Raw genomic sequence first — 24,254 nt, 5'->3', positions numbered from 1 at the left:
GGTTTGTGGATTTCACAGCCCTATAAATATGATTTGCATTATTATAAGTAGATGAAAAGAATTCCAATTCCAATCTATAACTGCAGATGGTCGAATTCAAATTTATATTGTATCATCTTAAATCAAAGCTAATTTCATGGGAACACATAAAATCCCGATAAATTCGACTGCGTTGTGAAACGTAAATTCCAAAAATGTGAAACATCAATCCCTAGGTGCTTCTAATGCACGTAGAATTTGTCTTCAAAACCAAGCTGAGGACACGCAAACCTCCACCAGATTACGCCAAAAGAATGTGTTCCAAATATCAAACTCCTTAACTTTCTTCGCGAGATAAGGAACATAAATTATTCTTCTTTTAAAAAAAAAGTTTTAGCTAAAAGGTACTAACATCTAGTACCTGCATACACATATACGTATATGGCTAAAGGAGCACCTTGACGCAACCATGGATCTTTTGCGGCGTAACTAATCAAGAAGGCAAATCTTGAACCAATAACTGTCCTGAGTACGTAGAGTCGAATATTCAACTATGAGAAGGCCAAAACGAAAGCAAGGCTACCTCTGAATATTCTACAACTTAAATAGTTAATTTGAATGATACAAATGGCACCCGCCTACATCTTAAAATCTGGTACACTAATCTGTACAGATATCTAATTCTTTTACAACAGAACCAGTTCCGGCCGTTTTCCTTCTCTTCCGGTCACCACCATTCTTCCACAGTTTATTATGGCCCCAGTGCTCGCCTACCAACCCTGAAGCTTTGTACGAAGGGTACTGGGAGCAGAAGCCTTTTTCAGCTACTTCACAAGTACAACTTCTCCATGTCAAGAGAACACAGTTAGGTCAAAAAGGATTTCAAAGCTGCAGGGCTAAATCAGGCTGCTGTGTTTCTGTTAGTACGCCAGAATTTTGCCTCACTGGAGAACCCGGAGGCTGGAAGCCGATGTTCAGATCTGGAGGGGTCGTATCCAGCTTCTGCTGCAATGATAGTCCTCGCCAGGATGCTTGTAGACGGGCACCATTCCCAGATACAAATTGATTATCACTATGATCAGTTGCAGATACTGCATTCTCTGGCTTAGAATTTTCTGAAGAGTCTATCCGTGCTTTTCTGTCGGAAGGAGGCCTAAATTGCTCGGATGCCAACTGCTTCGATGGGGTCGCCTGGATAATGTTGTTTCTATTAGCCATATCAAGCAGACGAGAAGACATTGCTTCTTTGCCAGACTTTGAGTTTGACAAACCGATGCTTTCCTGCTGTTTGGCAGGCCTCATTAATGGCATAACTGGGCTTCCTTGGGCTTGCTTAGCCAAATGGGCCATAGGATATCCACCAGTGAAGCCATTAAGAGATGGCTGAGCACTGACATTCTGGTGATGCTGAAAAGGAAACCTGGCACCATGAACAGCAGGATTGAATAACGTCTTGGTATTCTCTTTGCTTAAGATTCTTGGATTTCCAAAACCCTCCCTGGCATCAACAATCCGATTAGCAGCAAGCAAATGTGGAGAGGTGACCCTTGGGTTCAGCTGGCCTTCGGGGACTGGTACCTTCAAAGATTCTTGAGTGTTGTCTGACACATTACACCTTGCATCAACTGTTGGTGCAGTGACGGGGGCAACATTACACCTCGCATCAACCGTTGGTGCAGTGACAGGGAGCACATTACACCTCACATCAACCGTTGGTGTAGTAACAGGGGGCACATTACACCTCGCATCAACCGTTGGTGTAGTAACAGGGGGCACATTACACCTCGCATCAACCGTTGGTGCAGAAACAGGGGGCACATTACACCTCGCATCAACCGTTGGTGCAGAAACAAGGGGCACATTACACCTCGCATCAACCGTTGGTGCAGAAACAGGCGGTGCATTACACCTTGCATCAACCGTTGGTGCAGAAACAGCAGGTGTAGATTCCACCAGGGATTTCATGCTGGGTGGAGCTTCAGCCTCGCCAACCCACCCAGGACCAAACTTCATTCCAGGGGGGAGGACCCGTTCAATCTTACGTGCAGCAACCTGCCAGGCACTTGGCCCAAGACTTGCAGCAAACCGTGCCAGACTTCTAGCATATGCATGTTCAATGTGAACCCCAACCTGGTTCATCTAAAATATGAGCTTCCAAAGCCAGCAGTTGAAATCAAGGTTTCTCAAAATCCAAGCAAAACATCAAAGCGCAACACCGGAACAGGATATCAAGGATTAGAGTGCTGACCAACAAACTTAGACAAACACAATCATCACATAATTAATCCCAACATATCAAGTGGAACCCAACCAACTTCCCCATGTTGACCATGTCTTCGTCAGAGACAAGGCATCATGAATTGGTGCATTCATACAGTTGGTTCAGTAATATAAGAAGCCATCACTCAGGTGAAAATCAATTTGGGCTACCAATCAGGTGCAACAAAGATATGCAGTGCTTAAAGGAAATACTTGGGCAATAGTGACTTTGCTTACAGGTAAAAGCTGCTTCTTTTCTACATCCAAAATGCTAAATACTGGATCAGGTCTACCAGCCAACTGAGTTGAAAGCTTATATGTTGCCCTGCGATTTTCTTCAGATATATTGGGTTTTCGTCCCTGCTTGAGATTTATTACTCTGTGATTGATAACTGACAAAGAAGAATATTGTTAAACACATAATCCAAAAATCCTACTACTAAAGCTCGAAATTACAATACCACAAAGCACAACTGATGTCCCCCATGCAGTGCATGCATATATATATGTGAGAAGAGGGAAGGCGGGAGGGGGGGGGGGAGAAGAGAGAGATTTATGTATACAAGGATTACATACATGAAGCTTCTTCAGTTTTCTCATATTTGTATTCTGCAAGCGATGTACTTGAGTCGCCATTGCGAAGGACCACAGAAGCTTTTATAGAAGTATCAGCAAGACTGGAAGGCTTCTCAGATACCGCCGTTTTTTTCTTAGCATCATTAGCATTAGACCATGGAGAATTTTCTCCAGCATTAGCAAGTGTGGCATCTGAATCAGAACCAGCAGTTTCAAAGGGTGATTTGCCTGCAGACTGGCGCATGAATTTCTTTACCAAGCTAGGTCTACCCCTTTGAGGTCTGGAATCCGGTTCTGTACCATGACCATCTTGTCTTAAATTCTGAAAATTTTTCTTCGCAAGGTCTTGAATAGCACGTGCCTGGTTGAGGCAGAAAAGTTTAAAGTTAGACAACCAGAAACAGATACACATAGACCAACCATGCAGACAAATACATAATTATACTCTACCTGTCTAAAATAGATGGTCTCAGGAGCATTATAGTGCATTGCATTTGAGCATATCAGGAATACGTCACTCTGCACATAGATGAAATAGATTTCACTCGGAATATGTTCATAAACGTTGCTACATTTTTGCATAACCAAACATAATAAAAACGCTAAATGTTTATTCCAGCTTGCATGTAAACAGACATCTATTAACATGCATGTGCATGTGTGTAGTTTTTAACCAAGTCCGAACTTGTTTCCAACTAATGACAATACGACAACTAAAGGCTATGGTATGAATATTGGATTGGCTTTGTTTTAACCAACCTCAAACGCTTCCAAAGTGGTATAAACTCCAGTATTAAGCTTCTTTCTGATTGTGCTGAAATCCATTGGGTGCTCAATAATATCATGATAATCTGGAAGCTGACAGCTAATTCATTTTAGTGCAACTGAAAATAAACAAAGAAATAGAGGGAGGGAAAAGTTTTGGAAAAAAATTGTATTGCTTTGAAAGAGGCTTACCTCCTCAGGGTCAACAGGCTCAGAGAACACACCATAAGTGTCTTTTCTGCAATTCATATGCAAAAATAGAACAAGAACAGAAAAATCAGGAAATGAAGAAAGGATGAGGGACATTGAAGAGCAAGCAACTTCTTCATCGGAAGTTTCACATACTTCTGAAGACGCTCGAGAATAAAAAGCAGCAATTTAACATGTGGCAAAGGTGTTCCAGGGGTAGAACCAGAGGGTGCTGCAGCTCAACCAAAACAAGAAACAAAACCTTTTAGAATGCATAACTTTTCACATGGAAAAAACAGTACATCTCTCTCTCTCTCTCTCTCTCTCTCTCTCTCTCTCTCTATATATATATATATATATATATATATATATATATATATATATATAGACACACACACACATATACATATTTATGTATGTATGCTCCAGCTGAGCCAAAACAAGAAAAATAACTTTTTAGAATGCATAACTTTCCTCAAGGAAAAAACAGTACATCTCTCTCTCTCTCTCTCTCTCTCTCGCTCTCTATCTATCTATCTATCTATATATATAAATATATATAAAGAGTAAACTTTACCTGGAGTAGGATCCACTCCTTTCTGGTCATTCCTTTTCTTATCCGCCTAGACAAAAAGCATTTAAGAATAATGTCATAACGCAAGCCACAAAAATATGTAAATATTTCAAATCAAGAACTTAAAAAATCCTGAATAAATGCTATATGCTGTTTGATAGGAGGCAAGGACCTTGCAAGTTTCAGAATTTCAGTCAACAAATGTGGGACCTTTCTGTACGCTGTATATCATCAAAATATTTCAAAACTTTGCTTAGCAATGAGAAAAAAAGATTCTCAACATACTTATTTCAACTCCGGGAGTAACTTTTCCTAAAACTATAGGCCCCATACTTTCCTATCAATTTTACAAACAGTTCTATGACAAAAGAAAAACCAGAGAGCAATGTTTGGTCAAACTGGACAGTTATATGTTATCCCATAATGCAGTTCGAACAAAATAACATGAGCTGCGCTGGGAGAGAATGTGGAAAAAAAAAATCTTTACAGGAACAAACGAGGGAAACAACAGAAGGTGTTAGTAGTGGCCTATGGAAAAAGGGTTTTGTGAATCAAGAAAATCAAATTTTGCGGAATAACTTTCGGTGAAAGGTCAAAGGGACAAAATTTCCTGTGATTTTAACCAACACTGCATGCTTTTTAGAAACACCGCCCTTGATAAGTAAATTTGTATCGGAAAATGTAAAAGCGGTGCACTAAGTTCATCATGCAACGAGTTCACTTTAAATCCTGGTTGTATATAACTGTCGGTCAGCCCATAATTTTGATGAGTAATTTGAGCCAAGCGTGTTTCCATATCTAGACCGTTGAGCAAAAACTCAGACTCAACTGGAGTGACAGGTCAGAAACGCTTGGTGAAGTTGGTCCAAAATGATGCCCAAACTGAGGCAAGAATGTCGACCTTTAGATGAATCAGCCAAACCAGAAGTAGAGTGACAGTTGAGTCATGTTTTGAATTAAAAATAGTGAGATAGCATCAAAAGGGCGTGGTCAAAGAAACTTCGATCTCTGACTCTATTTCCACACTATCGGTTTGACCCCTGCGCCCACTGTGATACCAAGTACTGAAGCGTGAAGCAAGAAGCGAATGTTATATAAACTATTAATACTACGACATGATAAAAAGGGCATGAAAAAAATCAAGAAATATAAAACAATGAAAAATTTGCATAAAAGTTGTAACTAAAACATAAATCTCCAGCTCTTCATAAATGAAACTTCAAGTACTTTACCAGAAGATACGCCTTCTTCATGCACATTTTTATTGTAAATGCTAAATTTGAAAAAGAACAACAATGAAGTTATTCTGCTGATGGGGGAAAAAATAAATTATTAAAGGCCACTCTGTGTCATATACCCGTATTAATTATAGTATCAAGGAAAGTTTACTTCCACAGTAGAGAAAAGCTCAGCTTTCCATTTGCCAAAAACGAGTTTTTCATGAAGCCTCTCAAAACGTAAAAGTGTGCAGAATCTATGGTACGGTTCTGCAAGTTAGGATACAGAAGTGTTCTAGTGAAGAGCCTTTCCTCTAATTAGCACGGAAACTTTAAGACGCACCTATTTGAAATAAAAGAAGAAAACAACAGCTGCAAGGACCAAGGAATCACATCCACGGGCTCCCCTTTAGTCCAAATTCTCGAGATCGATCTGTTACTTGTCCCAGAGCAGAAAAACCAAAAGAAACGATCCTTACAAAGAATGGAGCCAAACAGCGTCCAACCCAGTTGGGAGGCTTACTTTATTCGTAACTAACACTCGACATTTGAAAATTCATTTTGTCTAAAACAGGATAAATTGTAAAGGAATCAACAAATGTCCTGCCAAGGAAGACCCAGTATAGAAGCCTTCAGTTTCACCAATTTACTTCCATAAAAGGAGCTGCGCTATGCCAGTGCCACTAGAAGTGTTTCTCGTATTAATCCATGGAAAAAGAAATAACGAAATATCAACCTGAATCTCGCGTAAACTAGTCAACGTACGGCATATACCAAAAAACGAGCAGTCGATCACTTCCTACTGACAAGGGACCCAAAAACGATGCGGAATCTTTCAATCATCCCAGATCAAACAAAAAAAAAATTGCTAAAGAAGCTCACCTTCCTTGTCGGAGATCCGGGGCCTCTCCCGCCGTCTCCCGCCGATCCATTGCACACCGCAGCCTTCTTCGACTCAGAAACCGCGTCGATCTTACGCTTCTTGAGCGGCTTCTCGCCATTCTCCGACTCATCGTCCGATCCGGAGGCCTCGGCATCGACGCGGTCCCTCGAGCTCTCCAGGGACGAAGCCGAGAGCGGGTGGAAGGAGCGGGGCAACCTGAGGACGAACTTCAACTTCTTCTGCTTCTTCTCCTCATCGTCCTCATCATCATCCTCCTCCTCCTCCTCCTCGGCCGCCCCTTCCTCTTCATCTTCGTCCTTCTTCTGGATCTGGCTGGCCTGCCTCCTGGTGATGCGCTTGGGGATCGGATCCGGCTTGGATGCAGGGCTCCGGCTTCTGGAATTGACATGGTTAGGTGGCTGGTTAGAGTTAGGGATAGGGCTAGGGCTAGGGCTAGGGTTAGGGTTTCGTTTCTTCGCTTGCTGCTGCTCGTCCTGGTCCTGCTGCTGCTGCTGCTGCTGCTGCTGTTGCTGTTGGAGGAGTGACCGCTTTTGGAGATCAACGAGGGAAGGCCTTCCTTTCTTCTTCTTCTTCGTCTTCGCCTCCGCCACCGCCACGATTTTACCCATTTTTTCCTCCCTCTCCTTTTTCTCTTTTTTTCTTTTTTTTTTTCGTTTTTCCTCTCTCCCTCAACCCTTCCTTCCGCTCCAAAAACAGGGGCTCGAAAAATATAAATAAAATAAAACAAATTCCTTTTTTCTTCCTCTCTCTCCTCCCCACTCTCTCTCTCTCTCTCTCTCTCGCTCGGTTGCTCCGCGGCGTTTACCTTTTTAGCCTGGGGAGTGGAGACGAGGGGGGGAAGGAGCGTGACCCGATTTACGGACGGGATTGTGCTTTGACTTTTCCTATGTGACTACCTCGCCCTCCGATGTCTTTTCGGACGGACGGTCTTCTCTTCGGGTTTTGGCGGAGAAGGACGGGGGCGTAACTGTCCTTTGGTGTGGGACCCACAAAAAGAGATTCCCCCCCAACTAGGACGCAAGCGGCTTTCCCTGCGTGTTTGTCCTTTCTCCCATTGGTTGGTTCTGGGAGGTGATGGTTCCTTCCCCGAATTCAGCGGGTTCTGGGTTTGGTCCGGGGTCCGATTTGGGAGTGCAAACGAGTCGGACTTGGGTTGAGTGTCGATGGACCCGAACTTTAACTCGTTAACGCTGCCATTGCGTCTGAATCTGGATCTGGAAAAAAAAAAAAAATTGAAAAAACAAGTTCTTTTGGATCGAATTTTTTTCTACTCAAAAGTGAAACCGAATCCGATTTCAAATAATCATCGGAACTCTGTCCGGGTTTGAGATTAATTTATATATGATTTCAAGTTGTTGGATTTGATACGAAAGTTCGCTTTCAGATCGTCCTTGAACTCGGATCCTTGGGGATCTGAGATCCACGGATCTAAAGTCCACCCCCATGTAAACCTGATTCGGATAGGATTTGTATTGGTTACTTGGATCTGAACCCCATTGCAAGGCAGATCAAGCGATATCCGGATGATTAGATCCGGTGATGGCCATATCCGGTACCCCTAATCCGCACCCAAATGAAATTTCGTTTATGTTCGACCCCACGCATTGAAACTAAAAAATACTTTAAAAAAAAATGGAATAAAGGGACTTCCTATAAAGACAAAAATGGGAAAAAGAAAAAGTTGTTTTTCCATTTTGTCCTGGAATGGCGAGGTAGTGTGTTCTGAGGCCGCCGAACTCATGCAATGTGCTCGACCCTCGAACACGCAGCTCGCACTGACTTCCAAGATAGTGCCAAAGATGCTAAGTTAAGTTAATTGGCAGATGGCTGTTGGCTTTATAGTGGAAGACTGTAAGGTGGGTTTCTAAGTAGCACAGACTCTTTAAAAGAGTTGTCTCACTCAACTCGACATGTGTCAGCAGCGGCGGAGCCACATGTGGTCTTTTATGGGTGATTGCTCACACCAACCCTACATAATACATATATTTTCACATTCCTGTTTTCAAATATTGATTATTTATATTATAAGCGCCTTCCGAGCATAAAATTTCTGGCTCTGCCGCTGGGTGAGAGTGTAGGGTTAGATCATACCTGGTGAGTGCTGTGAGAAAATTTATGGATGTTAATATCATGAGGATACAACAAATTCAGTATATTGTAGATTGACAATGTGGCTAAACCCTTATTGCATCAATGCTAGAAGGATAATGCTCCTCACTGGAAGCCTAATAATTTGAGCAACATACTATTGTTTTTGTACATTTTTGCTATGTATGGCTTCTGTTCATTAATACACAGGCAAGGGTATGCCAACCTCATATTACTATTCCAAAAGAAAATGAATAAAGGTTTTCAACTAGAAAGAGACATACATAAGGCAATTCTTCAATGAGATTAAGATTAATTTACTAGAGAAAGTATACCCAAAACTTGAACGTTTTCAGACAATATATTTTCTGTTGGAAGGTAAGAGAAGGCGTCCCATTAACATGAGAGACTTTAGCTGTCAAAAGAAAGTAACACATTTAGATTCAGTATTAGCATTACGGAAGCTGATTATATGAATTTTTGAGACGACAGAACCCACTCCCATACTTGGTTTGGGCCCTTGGTTCGACTTGCCTCCCCAAGAGCTTTGCTTACGACCTAGAAAAGACTAGGAACTAGAACAACCAACCACTTTAACAACTCCATTTATAAGTCACTAAAGATCTTTCCAGTCTTATGACCAACTTTTAATGTATCTAGTTCATTCTTTCTAATATACTTTTTCTCATCAACGAAAAGGGGGAAGTTCCCCGCAATTGGTTTCAAAAAGAATTAACGCATTTAGTTCTATTTTCAAGAACATCTTAAATAAATTCAAACAAGAAAATGACGGCATTGGAAATTGATTTAGAGTCTTCAATCGTATCAATGAGACTAGCTGGTTTTGCAATTCTATAGGTGCAAGCCCCAAGAGATTTGGTGTAAGAGTGGGACTAGTGACTGCTAGTAGTCCTTGGTTTGATTCATGGGACATCAACCCTCTATTCAAAACAATGCATCTTTAGCCCCTTGCGGCAAGGGAAAGAGAAGAAACCTTATGTTCTTGTTTCTGGGAGCCATTTGGTAATTGGAACACTGTGTGAGTATCTTATAAGTCTTGTCTAAATCTTAGGGTAGATTCATTGAACATCAAGTTCTATTGTTACATGAATTTACCTTACTTTTGGAGACAGATACATGCAACACACAGACGGTATTCTGGCCGCCAATTGAGAACAACAACATATTCTTAGTGTTGCCAAACAACCCTTTCCATAACTCTAAACGAGTACACAATCTTAAATACATGCATTGCAGCCACTATGTTCACAAGGTTGATCTTGTTTTAAAATGAAAAATAATAAAGCTACCAAAGCTTGCAGCCCTTTTTTTTTTTCCACCAAATTGATAACATCTTTTTGTGCAAGCAACACAATAAGTATTGGCTTGACTTTTGCATCATTGTGGGTCACCAATCAGTCCCCCAATTTTCTCACCCATAAATCAAATTTTTAAAGCTGAAAATCACTGACTTGTGCTTGGGTATTGGCATTGGCTTGACTTTTATGACAAGCCTCATCCAATCACTTCCTTTTTCTTGCTCATTAGAGAAGGAAAATCACTTATTTACTTAATATGTTTTAGTCCTCTCTTGATCCCTTCTTCCCATTATTCTTTAATGGGACATAGTTGGCCTTGTCTTCTTAATTTGATAAGTTCACACACACATACTTAGTGGAAACCATGAATCTCCTCTTTTTCATTTAAAAAAATCCTTTGTGTTTAAAATCCTAGCATGGATATTGCACTGGGAGTGAATATATATACAAATCGTAAGTAGGGGTTCTTCTGATCTAGTCTCGGAACGACATGCGAGCTTGTGTGGGCGACCGCCCACACAGCCATACATGTTCTAAACTAATAAAAAGGTTATAGCTGGGTTCAGCCATATAAGGTGCCCGAAATGGACTTTGGTTCTTGCCTTTTGATTACGTGGTTTTGAGTTTCCCACTATCCCCTTTAGGGGTAGTTTGGTAATAGAGACACTGCCTAAGTGTCCTATGAATATGTCCCAAAGTTTAGAAGAGGTTCATGAAACAATAGTTCTTCGTGTTTAATTTTGTCATTTTATTGTTTTAGTTTTATCATCATATTGTCCTGAAAGGTCTCGCCCGGGCTCACCTCACGCTACGTTCTCAAAACTCGAACAATATGACATCAATGACCTTGTTCAAAATTTAGCCAACTAAGTTCAATTTTAATGTTTTACTATAGAGCATCACGCATATCTATTCAAATATTCTTAAGTTGATTAAGAATGAACTTAGAAATTAAAGAAATTTGGGTCCCTGTGATGTAAGAGCAGCCTATGAAGACCATGGTCAGATAATCCATAGTTTTCAAAGGGTACAACTTCTAAGAAGTGCTTTCATTTTTTTACTAGCAATCAACGGCGCATTTCAAGGGGACTGATGGCTACCAAGAACTGCAAGACAAAATACAATATTCCACAAAATTTCAATATTTCGGCAAATAGTAAAAAAAATATATATATTTCAACTACATCTAATAATATAAATGTGCAACTAGTTATCATATCTTTTGTTAGGATTTGAAGGTGTGCGCGTTTTGCTCATTTATATTACAATATGTTGCATAGTTTAAGATGGGTAGGGTCAGTTTTCACTCTAAAGATTCGGGAAATATGAATAAAGTTAATGTGTGACATCATTCCTTAAACTGCGTTTTGCACCAATCATTGTTGTGAAATGATAAGTCAAACGGACAAAAAGAATAAGACATTAAAAAGAATAAGATCCAGTGAATCACAATAGTAAATTTTTCTACCATCTCTTTTATAATGTCTGAAAAGGAGAGATGGGTCCAACCTGAACACCAAAAATATTACTTTTCACCAATAAGTTTCAAAGAAAAAATTAACTACATCATTGCTTTGGTTTGTATATATATATATATATACATAAATTGATACTTTTTTAAGAGTCGTCCAATCATCTAACTAAAGCCGTTCGATCTATTATATTGAAATGGTTAAGAAAAAAATGAGGAACATTTTAATCATTTAGTATTCTTGACACTTTTTTCTTCTAGTTTTTTTCTCAAATCATAAACCTATCAGAAATAATTTGAGCTTTTGATTTAATTCACATAAGATAGATAAAAAAATAAAAATAAAAAGATAAAAAGAAATGGGCATTGGGCCGAGCACCTGATGGCCTTTCACGTATGTCAACTTTTAGCTTTCCTTTAAAAGATTTGAAAAGTTTTAAACTATTTTTATACATTTTTTCAAATATTTTTTGCCAATTTACAATTAATTCAAAGAGGACATGGTGGACTTGGTCTTCCGCTTGGGCGTGGGATCCAGTTGCACCAATTAAGGGCGGGCGCCCACACAAACGCTTCTACTGAACCAGCACTTAATCAAAATAAAATTTAAAGACCAAGCAATATGTAACTAGCAATCGATAACACGTAAGGTTATGAATCCCTAACAGCTTTCAAACTTATGGTCTATGTAATTGCCAATTCATGAAGAGCTTCACAAGAAATAATCAACACAGTGTAGGAGAGACTTTTTCATTTCTAAGTAACAAAGCCATGAATAATATGGCAGGTCCCAAAAATAGAATGGTTAAACGGAATTTCGTAAGTTAAAGGTTAAGTCATTTAATATAAAATAATTACAGTATCTAATGTATAGATTAGATTTAAAGATATATATATACATATATAGTCTTGGATGTTTCACATATATCTATGATTCTGTGGTTGAATTTATAAAAGTTGATAAAAGGGAAAGAAAATGATTGCCAAATGGCCAGTAGAGGTATTGAAATCAGCCGTCCACTGTTGGATGAGTAACAATGCTAAAAAGTGTCACAAATGGTTCGTTCCTCAACCGCAAATCATTGGTCATTTTTGGCTACGAAATACTCAATTTGCAATATTTTTTAATATAACAAGAATTAAAAAAAACATATCCACCAATATATATATATATATATATATATATATATATATATATATATATATATATATATATATGTGTGTGTGTGTGAATTGAATGATAACTCTATTTTTTGAGATTTATTCTACTATCTAAACAAGGGCAATTTGATCTACAACCATCTAACCAAAGAAAAACAAGGAAAAATAAAGTTATAGGTATTTTATCTAGTTTACATTTTTCTTGTTGTTTTTTTTCAACTATTCATCTATAAATAGACGTAGACGTGGCTAAGGGGAACAGGCCTTGGCTTCACTTCAAATTTTTTTACAATTACATTTAAAAAAAATCATTTATGTTGTATAAAAATTTTAATAAATTATATTTTAATTTCTATTAAAATTTCGAAACTATAATTTAATCCTTTCTAAAATATATTAAATAGTTGAGTGACTAAAAAAAATAACGACCGATAATTGACTTTTTATTTTGTCTTACTAAAAAAACTGTTTGTTGATAAAAACGGTGGCCAAGCGACTAGCCGTCTACTTACTTTTTGCTATGGCTTTTAAAGACGTAAAAAAAAAAAAAATCCGGCTGAGGTAGCCAAATTCATCGTTTGCACAGCTGATTTGATCTCGAAGAAATTTGTTTTGACGCAAATGCACGTTTAGTGGTTCGGAATCTTTACATCAAAGCAAAACCTGTCACTGGTGTTGGTGTCCGAAGAGCCTAACTTGGGGTCTACTAAGAACAATCACTGCTTCAGACATGGGTCTCTACAGATGGATGAGTCTCCACATATCCTCAGAAACTTGATAGCGCAGAGAAATTTGGTGTCTTTTGTACGATCGATCGCCTGATCTTTTCATCTGTGTCACAGGTTGTCAACCCATTGAGTTTGACTCGAAGCAACGCACATAAGATCGGTCACGGTTCGACGAAGGATGTCCACTTCTGATCCTTTTCATGGTGTTGCTGTAATAAAGAATGGTCGCCCGAGCCGCTTGAAGAAAGAGAGAGAGATGTGGGTGGTGGGTGAGATTTGGCTTTTGTGAGTCAAAGCCAGCGAACAATGAAAACGATTTTTCAGAAAACGATTTCCCATGCGAGATCAAATTTTTCTCTTTTTCAACTTCACGAGAAAATGAAGAAAGATTTGCGGGGAGGACGGAGGAGGAATTTCCGTAGGCATTGTTCACGAAGTCCAACCGCATTGGCTTAACAAGTCGAGAAAATCGAACCCGCGTAGCTTCTGAAGAAGTAGAACCGAATGTGAACTTTTTTCTTTTCCTTTCTAGACAAATTTCTTTCATGGCCGTCGGCATCATTATCATGTCCTCTCTCTCTCTCTCTCTATCTGGACAGCACTCGGGTCTGGACTCATGAATGGTGATGGGGGGGGGGGGGGGCGTGGTGGTCGCCATGATGTCGTTGGCCACGATGGTCTTCGCCTGATGGCCATCATGGCAGGGTACCGTCACCACCTCAAGGTCTTCAGGGGCTCTTCCATTGCTCTTCACTCCCTAGTAGTCCCGTGTAAGGTGGGTTGGTTTCTTCTTTCCTTCATTTTTATCTGAGTCGGTTGTTCACTTTTGTTAAAAAAAAGAAGTCTCTTGTTTTATTTGTTCCTGCTAGTGATGGTCTGCGGTGAACGAGGGCCGGATTTACCCCTCTCTTTCTCTCTCTTGTTTTGTTTTCCTCAATTGATGCGAGAATGGAGTTCGAATTGCAATAAACTGTGGAGGTTGGTAGTCTGCAAAGAATCTTCGTCAAGAAGATGAATACTCGTACAATCTTCTTTTATTTTTTGGCAGTATCTGATTCTAACGCATGCCGTCTACGTTGCCTCATTCTGGTTGAAGCGTCATTAAGGCGCTTAATGGCTGCCCAGTTTGCCGTATAACTTACCCTTTTTGGGGGGAGAGAGAGCGAGAGAGTGCTTTCGGTGCTGCGGTTAAACCCGGGTTAAGAATAGCAAAGTATTTCTTTTCTCTCTTTGAGTTTTTGAGGGGCGGTTGTCTCAGATCTGAGGACGCCACGACGACCTTCCCCCACTCCCTCCTTCCCCTTATAACAACAATGGGGTGGGAGGACGGCCGAGAGGGAGTTGTATGCGTGTGTGTGATGCCAGCCAGGCTAGATTTAGTACTCTCCCACGCGGATTGAATTGAATTGCTTCTCCCCCTCTCTACATTTTCTTCTCTCTGTCTCTCTCTCCCCCCCACCCTGTGCTTTAGTGGGAAATCCCATGCGATCTCTTTAATGCTGAAGAAGATGAAAGGAATTGGGTGCTTCTATAACATTGTGACTCGGAGGTGAGGTGTTCACGTTTCACGCTTCTTTCCTTGTAGATTTCTAGCTGATAGCCATCGTTGGTTTTCTTCAATCCACCTTCCTCCTCTACTTTCTTCCTGAAAGTAACTCCTTTTTCTCTTTTGGTTTCCCTGTAATCTGCAGCACATGTTTTGCCTCCTTGCATAACGGGCACAGTGATTAGTTCGTGAAGGAAAGATTACAATGTGCTTGTAATTAGAGCTTCCTCCCCTGTGGTCTTCGGGGGGAAATTTGTGCAGAAGAAAAGTTTGGTCTTGTTCCGTTTCGTGCATTTTATTGAGATGGGTTGCTTTCTTTGCGTTAGTAGTCGGTCAAGAGCAGTGAACAGGATCGAGGAAGAGGATACGACGGCCTCCAATTCAAGATCTGGTTTTCACATTGAGACCCCTGGTAGAGCTTTCGGTTTCGTTCTCTCTGTTCTTAAATCGCGTTCTGTTCTCGCCCTGAAGATCCACCTGTATGTGGATTCATTTTTCTCTGTTATCAATTAGGCGCTTTCCCCTGCAGAAACAGGCAGACGAGCGAACTCCTTTAGTAGGAACAGAAGGGGTAGCTCCGATGGGCCAAATGACGGTCGAATATCCGCTCATAGCTTCAGTTTCCGCGAGCTCGCAACTGCAACAAGGAATTTCAAGCCTACAAATTTGATCGGAGAAGGTGGTTTTGGACGGGTTTACAAGGGTCGTTTGGAGAGTACAGACCAAGTAAGGGTGTTCGATTCTTTTTAGCAAATGTCGGGCCGGTGATAGAGAATTTCATGTTGAAATTTGGCTAGAGTTCTTAAGAATGCACTGAAAAGTAGTGAAATCTTTGCGTTGGTCTGGAGATTATGTATGTCCCTGTATTTTCTTTCTAAAATGTGAGGTTTTTCGTGCAGATTGTTGCTGTCAAGCAGCTTGATCGAAGTGGGCTCCAGGGGAACCGTGAGTTCCTTGTGGAGGTGCTCATGTTAAGCCTTTTGCACCATTCCAATCTTGTTAACCTGATTGGATACTGCGCAGATGGTGATCAGAGGCTTTTGGTGTATGAATACATGTCAATGGGCAGCTTGGAAGACCATCTGTTTGGTAATTTAGATGGTTCTTCCTTTTGATTTTCGTTGTTTTCTTGCCTTGGTGAATTACCATCCTGTTTTTCCTTGCCAGGTATCTTGGTCTAATTATTTTGCATTGTTCTTCATTGGGCATTTCATTATCTTTAGCGTGTTATCCTTCAAGGTTCAAAATAAACTTTATATGCTTGATTAAACTGCTAATTAAATGACTGAAACCAGAGAAACACATATGTTTACTAGTTACGACTGTTGCCATATTTTTAGCCAGCAATCAGATTATTGTGGTATTTCACATCGGTTTGCAATGATTTTACTGTTCGACAGTAATTGCAGTTCCATCTGCGGTCATGTTTCAATTGTACGTGAAAATGCTGGTTGATTTTTGTTCTTGGATTGTTGTCTTCTTGTAGAGCAAAATGTTTGCACCTGACTCACAATTAAATCATCAAAATGCTTGTATTTGTGTGGCATCATGGCCCTTGTAACTTCTGAATACGAGTTTCTAGCCTCACTATTCTTTTGAAATTGCATCAGCTATTTGTTTGAGAACCTAACAGTTTGATCATCTTGTCTTTCTATGCTAGTTAAGCCATGTTTGTCATTGTGATAAATGCTTGAAAGCATGGTAACTAAGCCATATCCACGAGAGAAGCACTAGTACAAGAAATTACGTGTTTGTTATTGTCAACTTCTTGGTTGGACAAAATACCAAGTCTACCCAAAGTAGAATTTTTCTCTTGAAAATTGATTTGCTTTTTGCAACTCATATTCTTCTGAAGATGTTTCCTGTGCTCTTCAAACTAGTGTTTTCATTCAACCAAGTAACATGAGATATCGCACTTGTGATCTGAACCTTCTTAGTTTTTTCTTTCTTCTTTTTTTTTTTTATTTAGGCTGGTAGATGTGAAGATGTTTCTGAATTGACCTGCATTTTAATGAATATACTGGTTTTCATGTTTTCTACATGCACCTCTGTTTGGTTCATTTGTAAGCTTGTGTCGAGTTCTTTGGGTCCGAGACTGAACAGATGTTATTGTCAGAAACTCAATTGCTGAAGAATGCAAGTGTTAATTTGCACTTTTTTTTTTCAAATTCAGATGTCCAACCTGGAAGAAGACCTCTTGAGTGGAATACTCGTATGAAGATTGCAGTTGGTGCAGCTAGAGGTCTAGAGTATTTGCATGACAAAGCAAATCCACCTGTTATTTATCGAGATCTAAAGTCTGCAAACATATTGCTGGATGATGACTTCAATCCGAAGCTCTCCGATTTTGGTCTTGCTAAACTTGGCCCTGTTGGGGGCAAAACGCACGTTTCAACAAGGGTTATGGGCACATACGGATATTGTGCACCTGAATATGCTATGACGGGTCAGCTCACTTTAAAATCAGACGTTTATAGTTTTGGTGTCGTTTTACTAGAACTGATCACGGGGAGAAAAGCTATTGATACTCTCAAGCCAAAAGGAGAGCAGTATCTAGTTTCTTGGGTATGTTAATTCGGACATTCTTCTTTCTCCATCTCTTAGACATTTGTTTTGAGTGAAGGTTTATTAGATCTTTGGAGAAAAATGGTCTAAACTGCTTTTTTGATCTTTTACATTCTTGTTTAGTTTTTAAAATTTTTTAAAAGCATTTATTTGTTTCATTTAGTCTACAAAACTTCATCTTCCTGAGGATGACTTTGAGAAGCTGAACAAATTCTTTGGTGATTTACCAAAATGTGAAAATAATGTCATTTAGAGAATGGTGGCTGATAAAGTTGGGTCCTTTTGGCTCTCCGGAGTACTGATCAGCCATTGCTTATGTTGAATATAAATTTCATTCTGTCTACCTCTTGACTTCATACTTTTGTCATTTGATTTCAGTCACGACCCTTTTTAAAGGACCGGAGAAGATTCAATCAACTAGCTGATCCATTGCTTCATGGTCGTTACCCTCTTCGTAGTCTGCAACATGCAATTGCTATTTCTGCAATGTGTCTTCAAGAGCAGGCCAACACTCGCCCGTTAATAGGAGACATTGTCACTGCTCTTGAATATCTGGCTTCTCAACCCTATGTTCCAGGGAAGGATCCCAGTGACGAAGCAAGATGCTCTCCGCTATTATCACCTGCGCGATCTGCTGCCTCCAAGTTTACAGAAACATGTGAAATCCGTGGAAGTAGCAGCCCTGGAGGAGGTTATATATCAATATAGAATTAGGAGTCGCTTTTTCTTATACTAGATCAGTATCTCGGTGGAGATTTGTCATGTGATGGAAGGCCTTCTACGGTTTTAGTCTGATGATGGGTGGCAGGAGAAGCTTGCTGAATCTTTCTCTTTTATGTTCATCATATAAAGAACTTCAGGACTTGAAAGTTGAAAGGTTATGTGATGGCGACGGTAGCATGTCCATGGTTTGATTAGTTGGTCCTGAGAATAGTGAATTTCATTGTTGTTCTTAAAAGATGGAATCGTGGAAAGGAAAGAACTAGTATGCAAGTGAACTCCTTTTTGGAACCATGTAAGTGTACCTCCTGGTCCCCTCGACTCTAAGTGGAGGGAATTTTGCTTAGCATTGTGCAATTTGCAAGTATCATACTGGCTTTTGGACATACTGAAAGCTCTTGTCGATTGTGTCTTTCACTGTTTTCTCCTCCACATGTCATGTAACTGTTCTATCAGTGAAAGTAGAACACCATATATATTTGGTCTAAGGTATAGAGGAGGTTTGTACAGTGACCTTATGGTCATACTACAACTCAGTCTGGATATCGAGTTTGCTGCCAACTCAAACATGTCTCAATGACTGGAGCATACGACAATTAAGGCAAAGAGTGTCAATGATTTGCTTCCTTGCGCTGGCTATTTACTTTCCTTGATGCCAACTTCTGTTGTGCTCGTTTTCCGCCATTTAAAGGAACCACCGGCGAGTTCTGTTTACAGTTCACGATTGCCATGGTCACATTACGGTGTCATTGCTGAGAAACTTAAGTGCAGTTAACCTTGCACCTTTTTTTAGACAATCTTAGGCCGATACTTTAACAGATTATGCTAACAAACTGACGTTTGATCTTCTTTTGACGTAGGAGTCTTAAAACTAATCTGCTGCTAGGCAAGCGTATCGGTGCTCTTGTTGGCAGCGAAATATGCTGAAATCTTAAGATGGAAGAGCAACTAATTATCAACAATGGATGATGACATTTGGAAGATATGATCAATAATCATTATAATTAGGGAATTATCATTAATTTTTATGCTGGAACTTACTTCCATGATGCATGGCATGAAGTGGACCTGGCAAACTCGTAAGCCGGCAAAATCTGACCTGCACTGTCAAGCTATTTTCTGCAGGTCCCATAGGTGCAGAGTTGACGAGGTCGGATTTGGTGAGAATTTTTTGGCTATACTAGATTCAACTTGGATTCAATCACAACAAACTTAACATGGTGTTTGATAAGAAAAAATTGTATCTTGTGAAAAATTATAGCGTGATTATATTTGAGACCATTGTTGAAAACTGAGAACAACATTTGTAGTTACACTGTGTTTCTTTCTTTGAACATGTGTTTTTAATAATGCAACGTCTTTTTTCGTATCAAGCACCTTTTTAGTGTCCCTGATGTGACTCATTTATTTATATTGCACTAAGGGACTTCCACCATGATTGCCATGGCAGCCAATATGAGGAATCGAACATGGCATGTATGGAGAGAACGCGGATGAATGTGTCCCACTATGGCCATGTGGGAAGGTCCCTCCTGTTAGGTGACCTTCATATATATGCCTTCATACTTGAATACACTGCATGGATCTCAAGAATGTTGTTTGTTTTATCTATTTAGATTATCCTGTTTTCTTATGTTATCTGCTTCTAGTTTACAATATGGTGCCATGTGTGGCAGAGGTGGTAGGGCCCATCCTGGTCCTTCGACACATGGGTCGTTTCAATAAGATTTGAATGCCCATATGGGCACTGACCATATAACTGTATCCCAGCCGTAGATGATGATTTGAACTGTTGATCTGTTGAGCAGAAAGCCCAGAAAAAGTTTACATGGTAACAAAGTAAAATTTTTTGTCACCTTATGTTGATAAAAATGCAGAAGGTAGGTGAAAAAACTGCTGGATTTGACAGGTATAGGACCCATATTTCCTCACCTCCTTTCTCTTTACTTTTTTCTTTTCCTGTTATTACTCTACTGCAGTTGCGCTTTCTTTTCTCCTCCCCATGTTGGTTGGTTGTGAAAACCAGCAAAAACATTCTCATATTGGATGAAGCAGAAAAGAATGGTCTTTACCGTATAGTTCCTAACAAGAATTGATATGTTTTAATGACAAAAGAGGAATGCTTATTCATTCTGTTGCTACAGTTAATCTCCTTGCTATTTCTGGCCTGGACAAAAGGGACTGCAGCGAAGCTACACTGAGTAACGATTGTTTAACCAGATGGGAAAAAGAGAAACAAAGAGACGAATTGGAGAACGATTTCATATATATCTGAGACTGACTGATCATGACAAATTAACCATATCTCTTCTATTTATAGATGAGGAAATCACAATTACTGCATTCCAAACTAAGAATAGTTGAACAACATAAGTGTTGTCAAATACTTAACAGAGATAATTAATATTATAAACGCCCTAATATAAAAGGAGAAGCATCTCGTTAATGTACTCAGTAAGGACTTCGACCGGAGTTCTTGGGCATAATTCAAAGTTGAGACCTCCAAGTTCCATTTGAATGAGTGATCTGATTGTTCACCACATCAAGTGGTGCAACTAGAAATAGCATTTGCAGTGGTAGCATGTGCATTCAGAAAAATGAATTTTTTTTTAAGGTCAAAACAAGATACACATAAGTTTTTTTAATCTCCTTCATTATATGAAATTTAAAGATTCGTACAGCTCATTACAATTGTATCTTTCTTTTAAGCATGATTTACTCTTGTTCATGCTATTAAAACCGCACCTTCCAACTCGTGGCTTTCAACTTCAAAATCTTATTTTCAATCCTTTAGTCAGGTGGATGGAGTGAAATTGTACAAGAAAGCAAAATTGAACGAGAGCCCCACGAAATTTCACAACTGTCTTTTCATAACCCATGCGAAGATCGGAGCAGCAAATGATGGGAACGTATAGAACAAATGATTGCATTCTACTCAGTGGCGGAACTGGACATATTTAGCTGAGCTCACCATACATTTGAGGGACATTTTATATGTAAATGTGAAAAATTTGAGGTTAAATTAGTATGTAAATAAGGGGTTTTTATTGGGTTGTGTCAGCAACTGCCCACACTTGCTCACATGTGACTCTGCCCCTGCTTTCACTACTTACTTCGGTACGATAACTCTCCTTTGTTTGTTCAAGCTGAAGAGACATGCCTCTTGTCTAAACCAACCTGGGGTTTGTTAAGAAGAACATTGTGCTCTTGAAACACGTCCTTAAAAAATGTCATGCTGAAATCACAATGTTTTCTATTGCAAGACACGTTGTATATTATGTCTAGAGTTTAGTTGCCAGATCTAAAAACAATATCCATAATCACACACCATATTTCTTAAAACAAAAACATAGTGTTCTCGAACTATGTGCATAGAGAACATGTGTTTTAGAAGACAGTGCTTTTCTTATCAAACACTCTCAAAGATTTTGAAGAATGAAAACCACTAAGAAATGAAATTCAAAACCACTAAGAAATGAAATTCAAAACGAGTAAAAGCTTCTTATAACTCATTTGACAACAATAATAAGTTGTTATTGACTCATGAATCTGTCTCAAAATTTAGGTAGATTCATGAAACAGTGTGTAATTCTCTATCAATCTGTCCCAATTTAACATTTTTAGTTGTTTTTATTTTTTAAACATGTTTTCTATAGATACCGCCTGCACCAACTACCACTTTTAAATTCTTTCTTATGAAAATTTTTTATTTTCGTCCTTTTCAGCTTTTCTAAGGGGACAGACTCTTGAGATGTAACCCAAACTGTCTCATATTTTATTGGCATTGGAGCCATTAATAATGTCATATGCTCCCATTTCTCTGTCTGAATTGTCCTCCTTTTGAGGACCTGCAGCACGGTTCAAACCCATCACCATGTCTTCTCTATCTATCTCAATTATCTTCCTTCACGAACCCCACACGTTTTGGTCTTTGACCATTTTTCCTCGTTTTGCAATTCTTGTTTGGTAATGATTTTTGGAACACTTTCTCCGACAAGAAGAATTTCTATGAGTAAAAGACTTGCAATGTTATCACCGAAGGGTTGGCGCGACGAACGCCATAGACGGTCAGTTTTCATTTTGAATTTTGAAAGTATCAACAACCTCTTGTGTTGCAAAAAAGATCACTGATGTATAAGCTAAAGCATGACATGGGCGACACTCCAAGACACCAAAAGCAGGAGCTTCAACTCTTTTCTAAGTAGAATGAAATACTCTCCTACTCACCCAAAAGGACTAACAACCTTGTTGCATAACCAAAACTTATAATTGTAGTGTTCATCAGATATGAAAATGGTCTTGGTCGTAGTCAATCGGCTGATCAATTCAAGCAACCTTTTTTCCCCACTAGTGGAAGTTTTTGGCGTTATTAAACATCAATTCAAGAGGTGGTAGCTTGTCAAAATTTGTTCTGATCGTTTAAGCCAAATTACTTTTTGTTCTTTTAAGATCTTATTGGGCTTCACTTGAAGGTCTGAAGGAAAATGAAGTTCACTCGTTTTGGCTCTGTCATGAACTCTTCCTTTTCAAAGGATGAGGAACCACGGGTTCCGTACATCGCCATTGAAGTGGTCAAAGAAATACTCAGAGGTCTTAGGGACGCTCAAGTTCAGGATGTCAAGTTGGCGAGTCCTTCCATTCAAGAGCCACGGGTTGAGGTCAGTAGCAGGGCCAGTATTTTTTGGCAGAAAGGCACTTGAGTCGCAAGTCCACGTCTGTTGTGAGCATCCTTATGAATCATCATAGAATGATTATGAGCGGTGCTAATGAAAGTGTTCATGTCAGTGGCGGAACCGGAAATCTTTTACCAGGACAGCTGAATTAAAGTTTTTAAATTTTAACACCGGCCTAAATATTATTTTTAAAAAATTTTACATAAGACAAGTAAAAGTTTTTAAAATTTACATGTAAATTTCTTTATCTCTGCCGATGAAAGTGTTCATGTATCTCTGCGATGGCACCAAGCTGGTTTACGCACACACAAGCACATTGTAATTATGCCTAGCATTTGGTTGTTAGATTTAAAAGTTATATTTATGATCACATACAGCCATGTTTCATAAAATCAAAACATACATAGGGCATGTCTTGTAACACCCTTAAAAAGACTGTTGTGGGAACAAAATGTTGTTTTGCATCCAAAATGACGATCAAAGAGTGTTTGGATGACGGTCAAAACTATATTTATAAAACACCAAATTTTACTAAACTGATGTTTTCAGAAAGGGTGTGAATAACCCGATCCTTGTCTCCCATGTTTTCCTCATAAAAGAGGTAGTTTTTTTGTCTTGTCATCCAAATGCATGGAGCACACCTATGTAGTGGACAAAAAACGGGTTTCATGATGAAATTCTTTTGGCATTTGGATGATAATCTCTTTGTCTAGTGTCCCCGAGGGGGGGTGGCATAATGGCTTGAGGTGGGGGCCGATAGATGGCCAGTCTTCATTTTGAGCATTAAGAGCGTACAACTTCATGTGTTGTAGAAGGTAAGCCACTGATACACAAGTTGAAGTGATTGAGGATAACTCTTTAAAACACCGACAGCAGGTCTTGTATCATAAAAGGACAATGAGTTAAGTGGAAGTTTTGGCTCTTTGCTGGGGCAGTAGGTATCCCTACATACCTCAAACTTATCTCTATTCCATCTCTCTCCCTCCCTCTTGACTTCACGATTTTGGTTCAATCGCGGCAATGGACATTGTCTCTTTTGATTTGCAGACGAGCTGAGTGCTCTTCCTGAGGTACGCATGAACGGAAGAAATTGATTGGCACCTTTCAAGCTCCTTCATTAACCATATGGAAACCATCCCAATCTTCTTCCCTACTTCTTCCATTTCCTCCCAAATTTCTTGCCTCTATCATCTTGTTTTGACTTGGAATGTCTGTTAGACCTTGAGCAAGGCGAAGCAAAAGTCATGTCCCCATTTCTTATGAAGCTTCGTTACAGTTGGACTAGCAGAGAGACCGTCACAACATGTCTCTCTCGCGTCATTTTTCCATCACCTACCAAAGAAATTGGAGGCCTGTTGACAATATATCCCTATACTTGAGATGGTGTCTTCATATTTTTGTAGCTTAGAATCATGGGTTAGGCACCAATATTCTTTATTATGGAGACTCTGAGTCTCCCACTTTTGTTGAGAGTAACGTTAACTTGTCTATCAAGCAGACCAGGCACGGAAACTTATCAA

At 39.5% G+C, this 24,254-nt stretch overlaps 2 protein-coding genes across 9 annotated transcripts; one reads left to right on the top strand and one right to left on the bottom strand.

The window, feature by feature from the left end:
* Positions 1-559: 559 nt before the first annotated feature.
* On the bottom strand, positions 560-7,254 carry LOC116247928 (uncharacterized). Of its 7 annotated transcripts, none has more exons than XM_050075977.1 (11): positions 6,442-7,254; positions 4,346-4,391; positions 3,925-4,000; positions 3,772-3,817; positions 3,574-3,672; positions 3,265-3,333; positions 2,815-3,175; positions 2,476-2,630; positions 1,847-2,109; positions 1,721-1,804; positions 560-1,636 (listed from the first exon to the last, which is right to left on the bottom strand). In XM_050075977.1, exons 1-11 carry the CDS (start codon positions 7,069-7,071, stop codon positions 862-864), a joined length of 2,604 nt encoding a protein of 867 aa, XP_049931934.1. In that variant the 5' UTR covers positions 7,072-7,254; the 3' UTR covers positions 560-861. The 7 variants fall into 7 exon arrangements, with proteins under 7 accessions (XP_049931934.1, XP_049931935.1, XP_049931932.1 ...); XM_050075978.1 differs by having other exon boundaries at positions 1,763-1,804; XM_050075975.1 differs by having other exon boundaries at positions 1,721-2,109.
* Positions 7,255-13,882: 6,628 nt separating this feature from the next.
* Positions 13,883-18,689, top strand: LOC116247873 (probable serine/threonine-protein kinase PBL7). Of its 2 annotated transcripts, none has more exons than XM_031620278.2 (6): positions 13,883-14,005; positions 14,922-15,188; positions 15,306-15,502; positions 15,676-15,865; positions 16,950-17,341; positions 17,720-18,689. In XM_031620278.2, the coding sequence occupies exons 2-6, from the start codon at positions 15,080-15,082 to the stop codon at positions 18,047-18,049; spliced, it is 1,218 nt and encodes a 405-aa protein (XP_031476138.1). In that variant the 5' UTR covers positions 13,883-14,005; positions 14,922-15,079; the 3' UTR covers positions 18,050-18,689. The 2 variants fall into 2 exon arrangements, with proteins under 2 accessions (XP_031476138.1, XP_031476137.1); XM_031620277.2 differs by lacking the exon at positions 13,883-14,005 and adding an exon at positions 14,089-14,779.
* The last annotated feature ends 5,565 nt before the right edge of the window (positions 18,690-24,254 follow it).

This window comes from Nymphaea colorata, chromosome 2 (assembly GCF_008831285.2).
Source record: "Nymphaea colorata isolate Beijing-Zhang1983 chromosome 2, ASM883128v2, whole genome shotgun sequence".
Taxonomy (NCBI): Eukaryota; Viridiplantae; Streptophyta; class Magnoliopsida; order Nymphaeales; family Nymphaeaceae; genus Nymphaea; species Nymphaea colorata.
The sequence above is the reverse complement of the archived record's forward strand: the minus strand, read 5'-3'. Positions and strand labels throughout refer to the sequence as shown.

Bases quoted from the DNA above. Each gene is read 5' to 3' on its own strand.
- LOC116247928 (XM_031620387.2), bottom strand. From the start codon at position 7,071: ATGGGTAAAATCGTGGCGGTGGCGGAGGCGAAGACGAAGAAGAAGAAG. The intron at 3,334-3,573 runs GTTGGTTAAAAC...ATCTATGTGCAG, and splicing joins CCACTTTGGAAGCGTTTGAG to AGTGACGTATTCCTGATATG. The intron at 2,110-2,475 runs GTAAGCAAAGTC...TAGATGAACCAG, and splicing joins AAAAGAAGCAGCTTTTACCT to GTTGGGGTTCACATTGAACA.
- LOC116247873 (XM_031620278.2), top strand. From the start codon at position 15,080: ATGGGTTGCTTTCTTTGCGTTAGTAGTCGGTCAAGAGCAGTGAACAGG. The intron at 15,866-16,949 runs GTAATTTAGATG...TTTCAAATTCAG, and splicing joins CTTGGAAGACCATCTGTTTG to ATGTCCAACCTGGAAGAAGA. The intron at 17,342-17,719 runs GTATGTTAATTC...ATTTGATTTCAG, and splicing joins AGCAGTATCTAGTTTCTTGG to TCACGACCCTTTTTAAAGGA.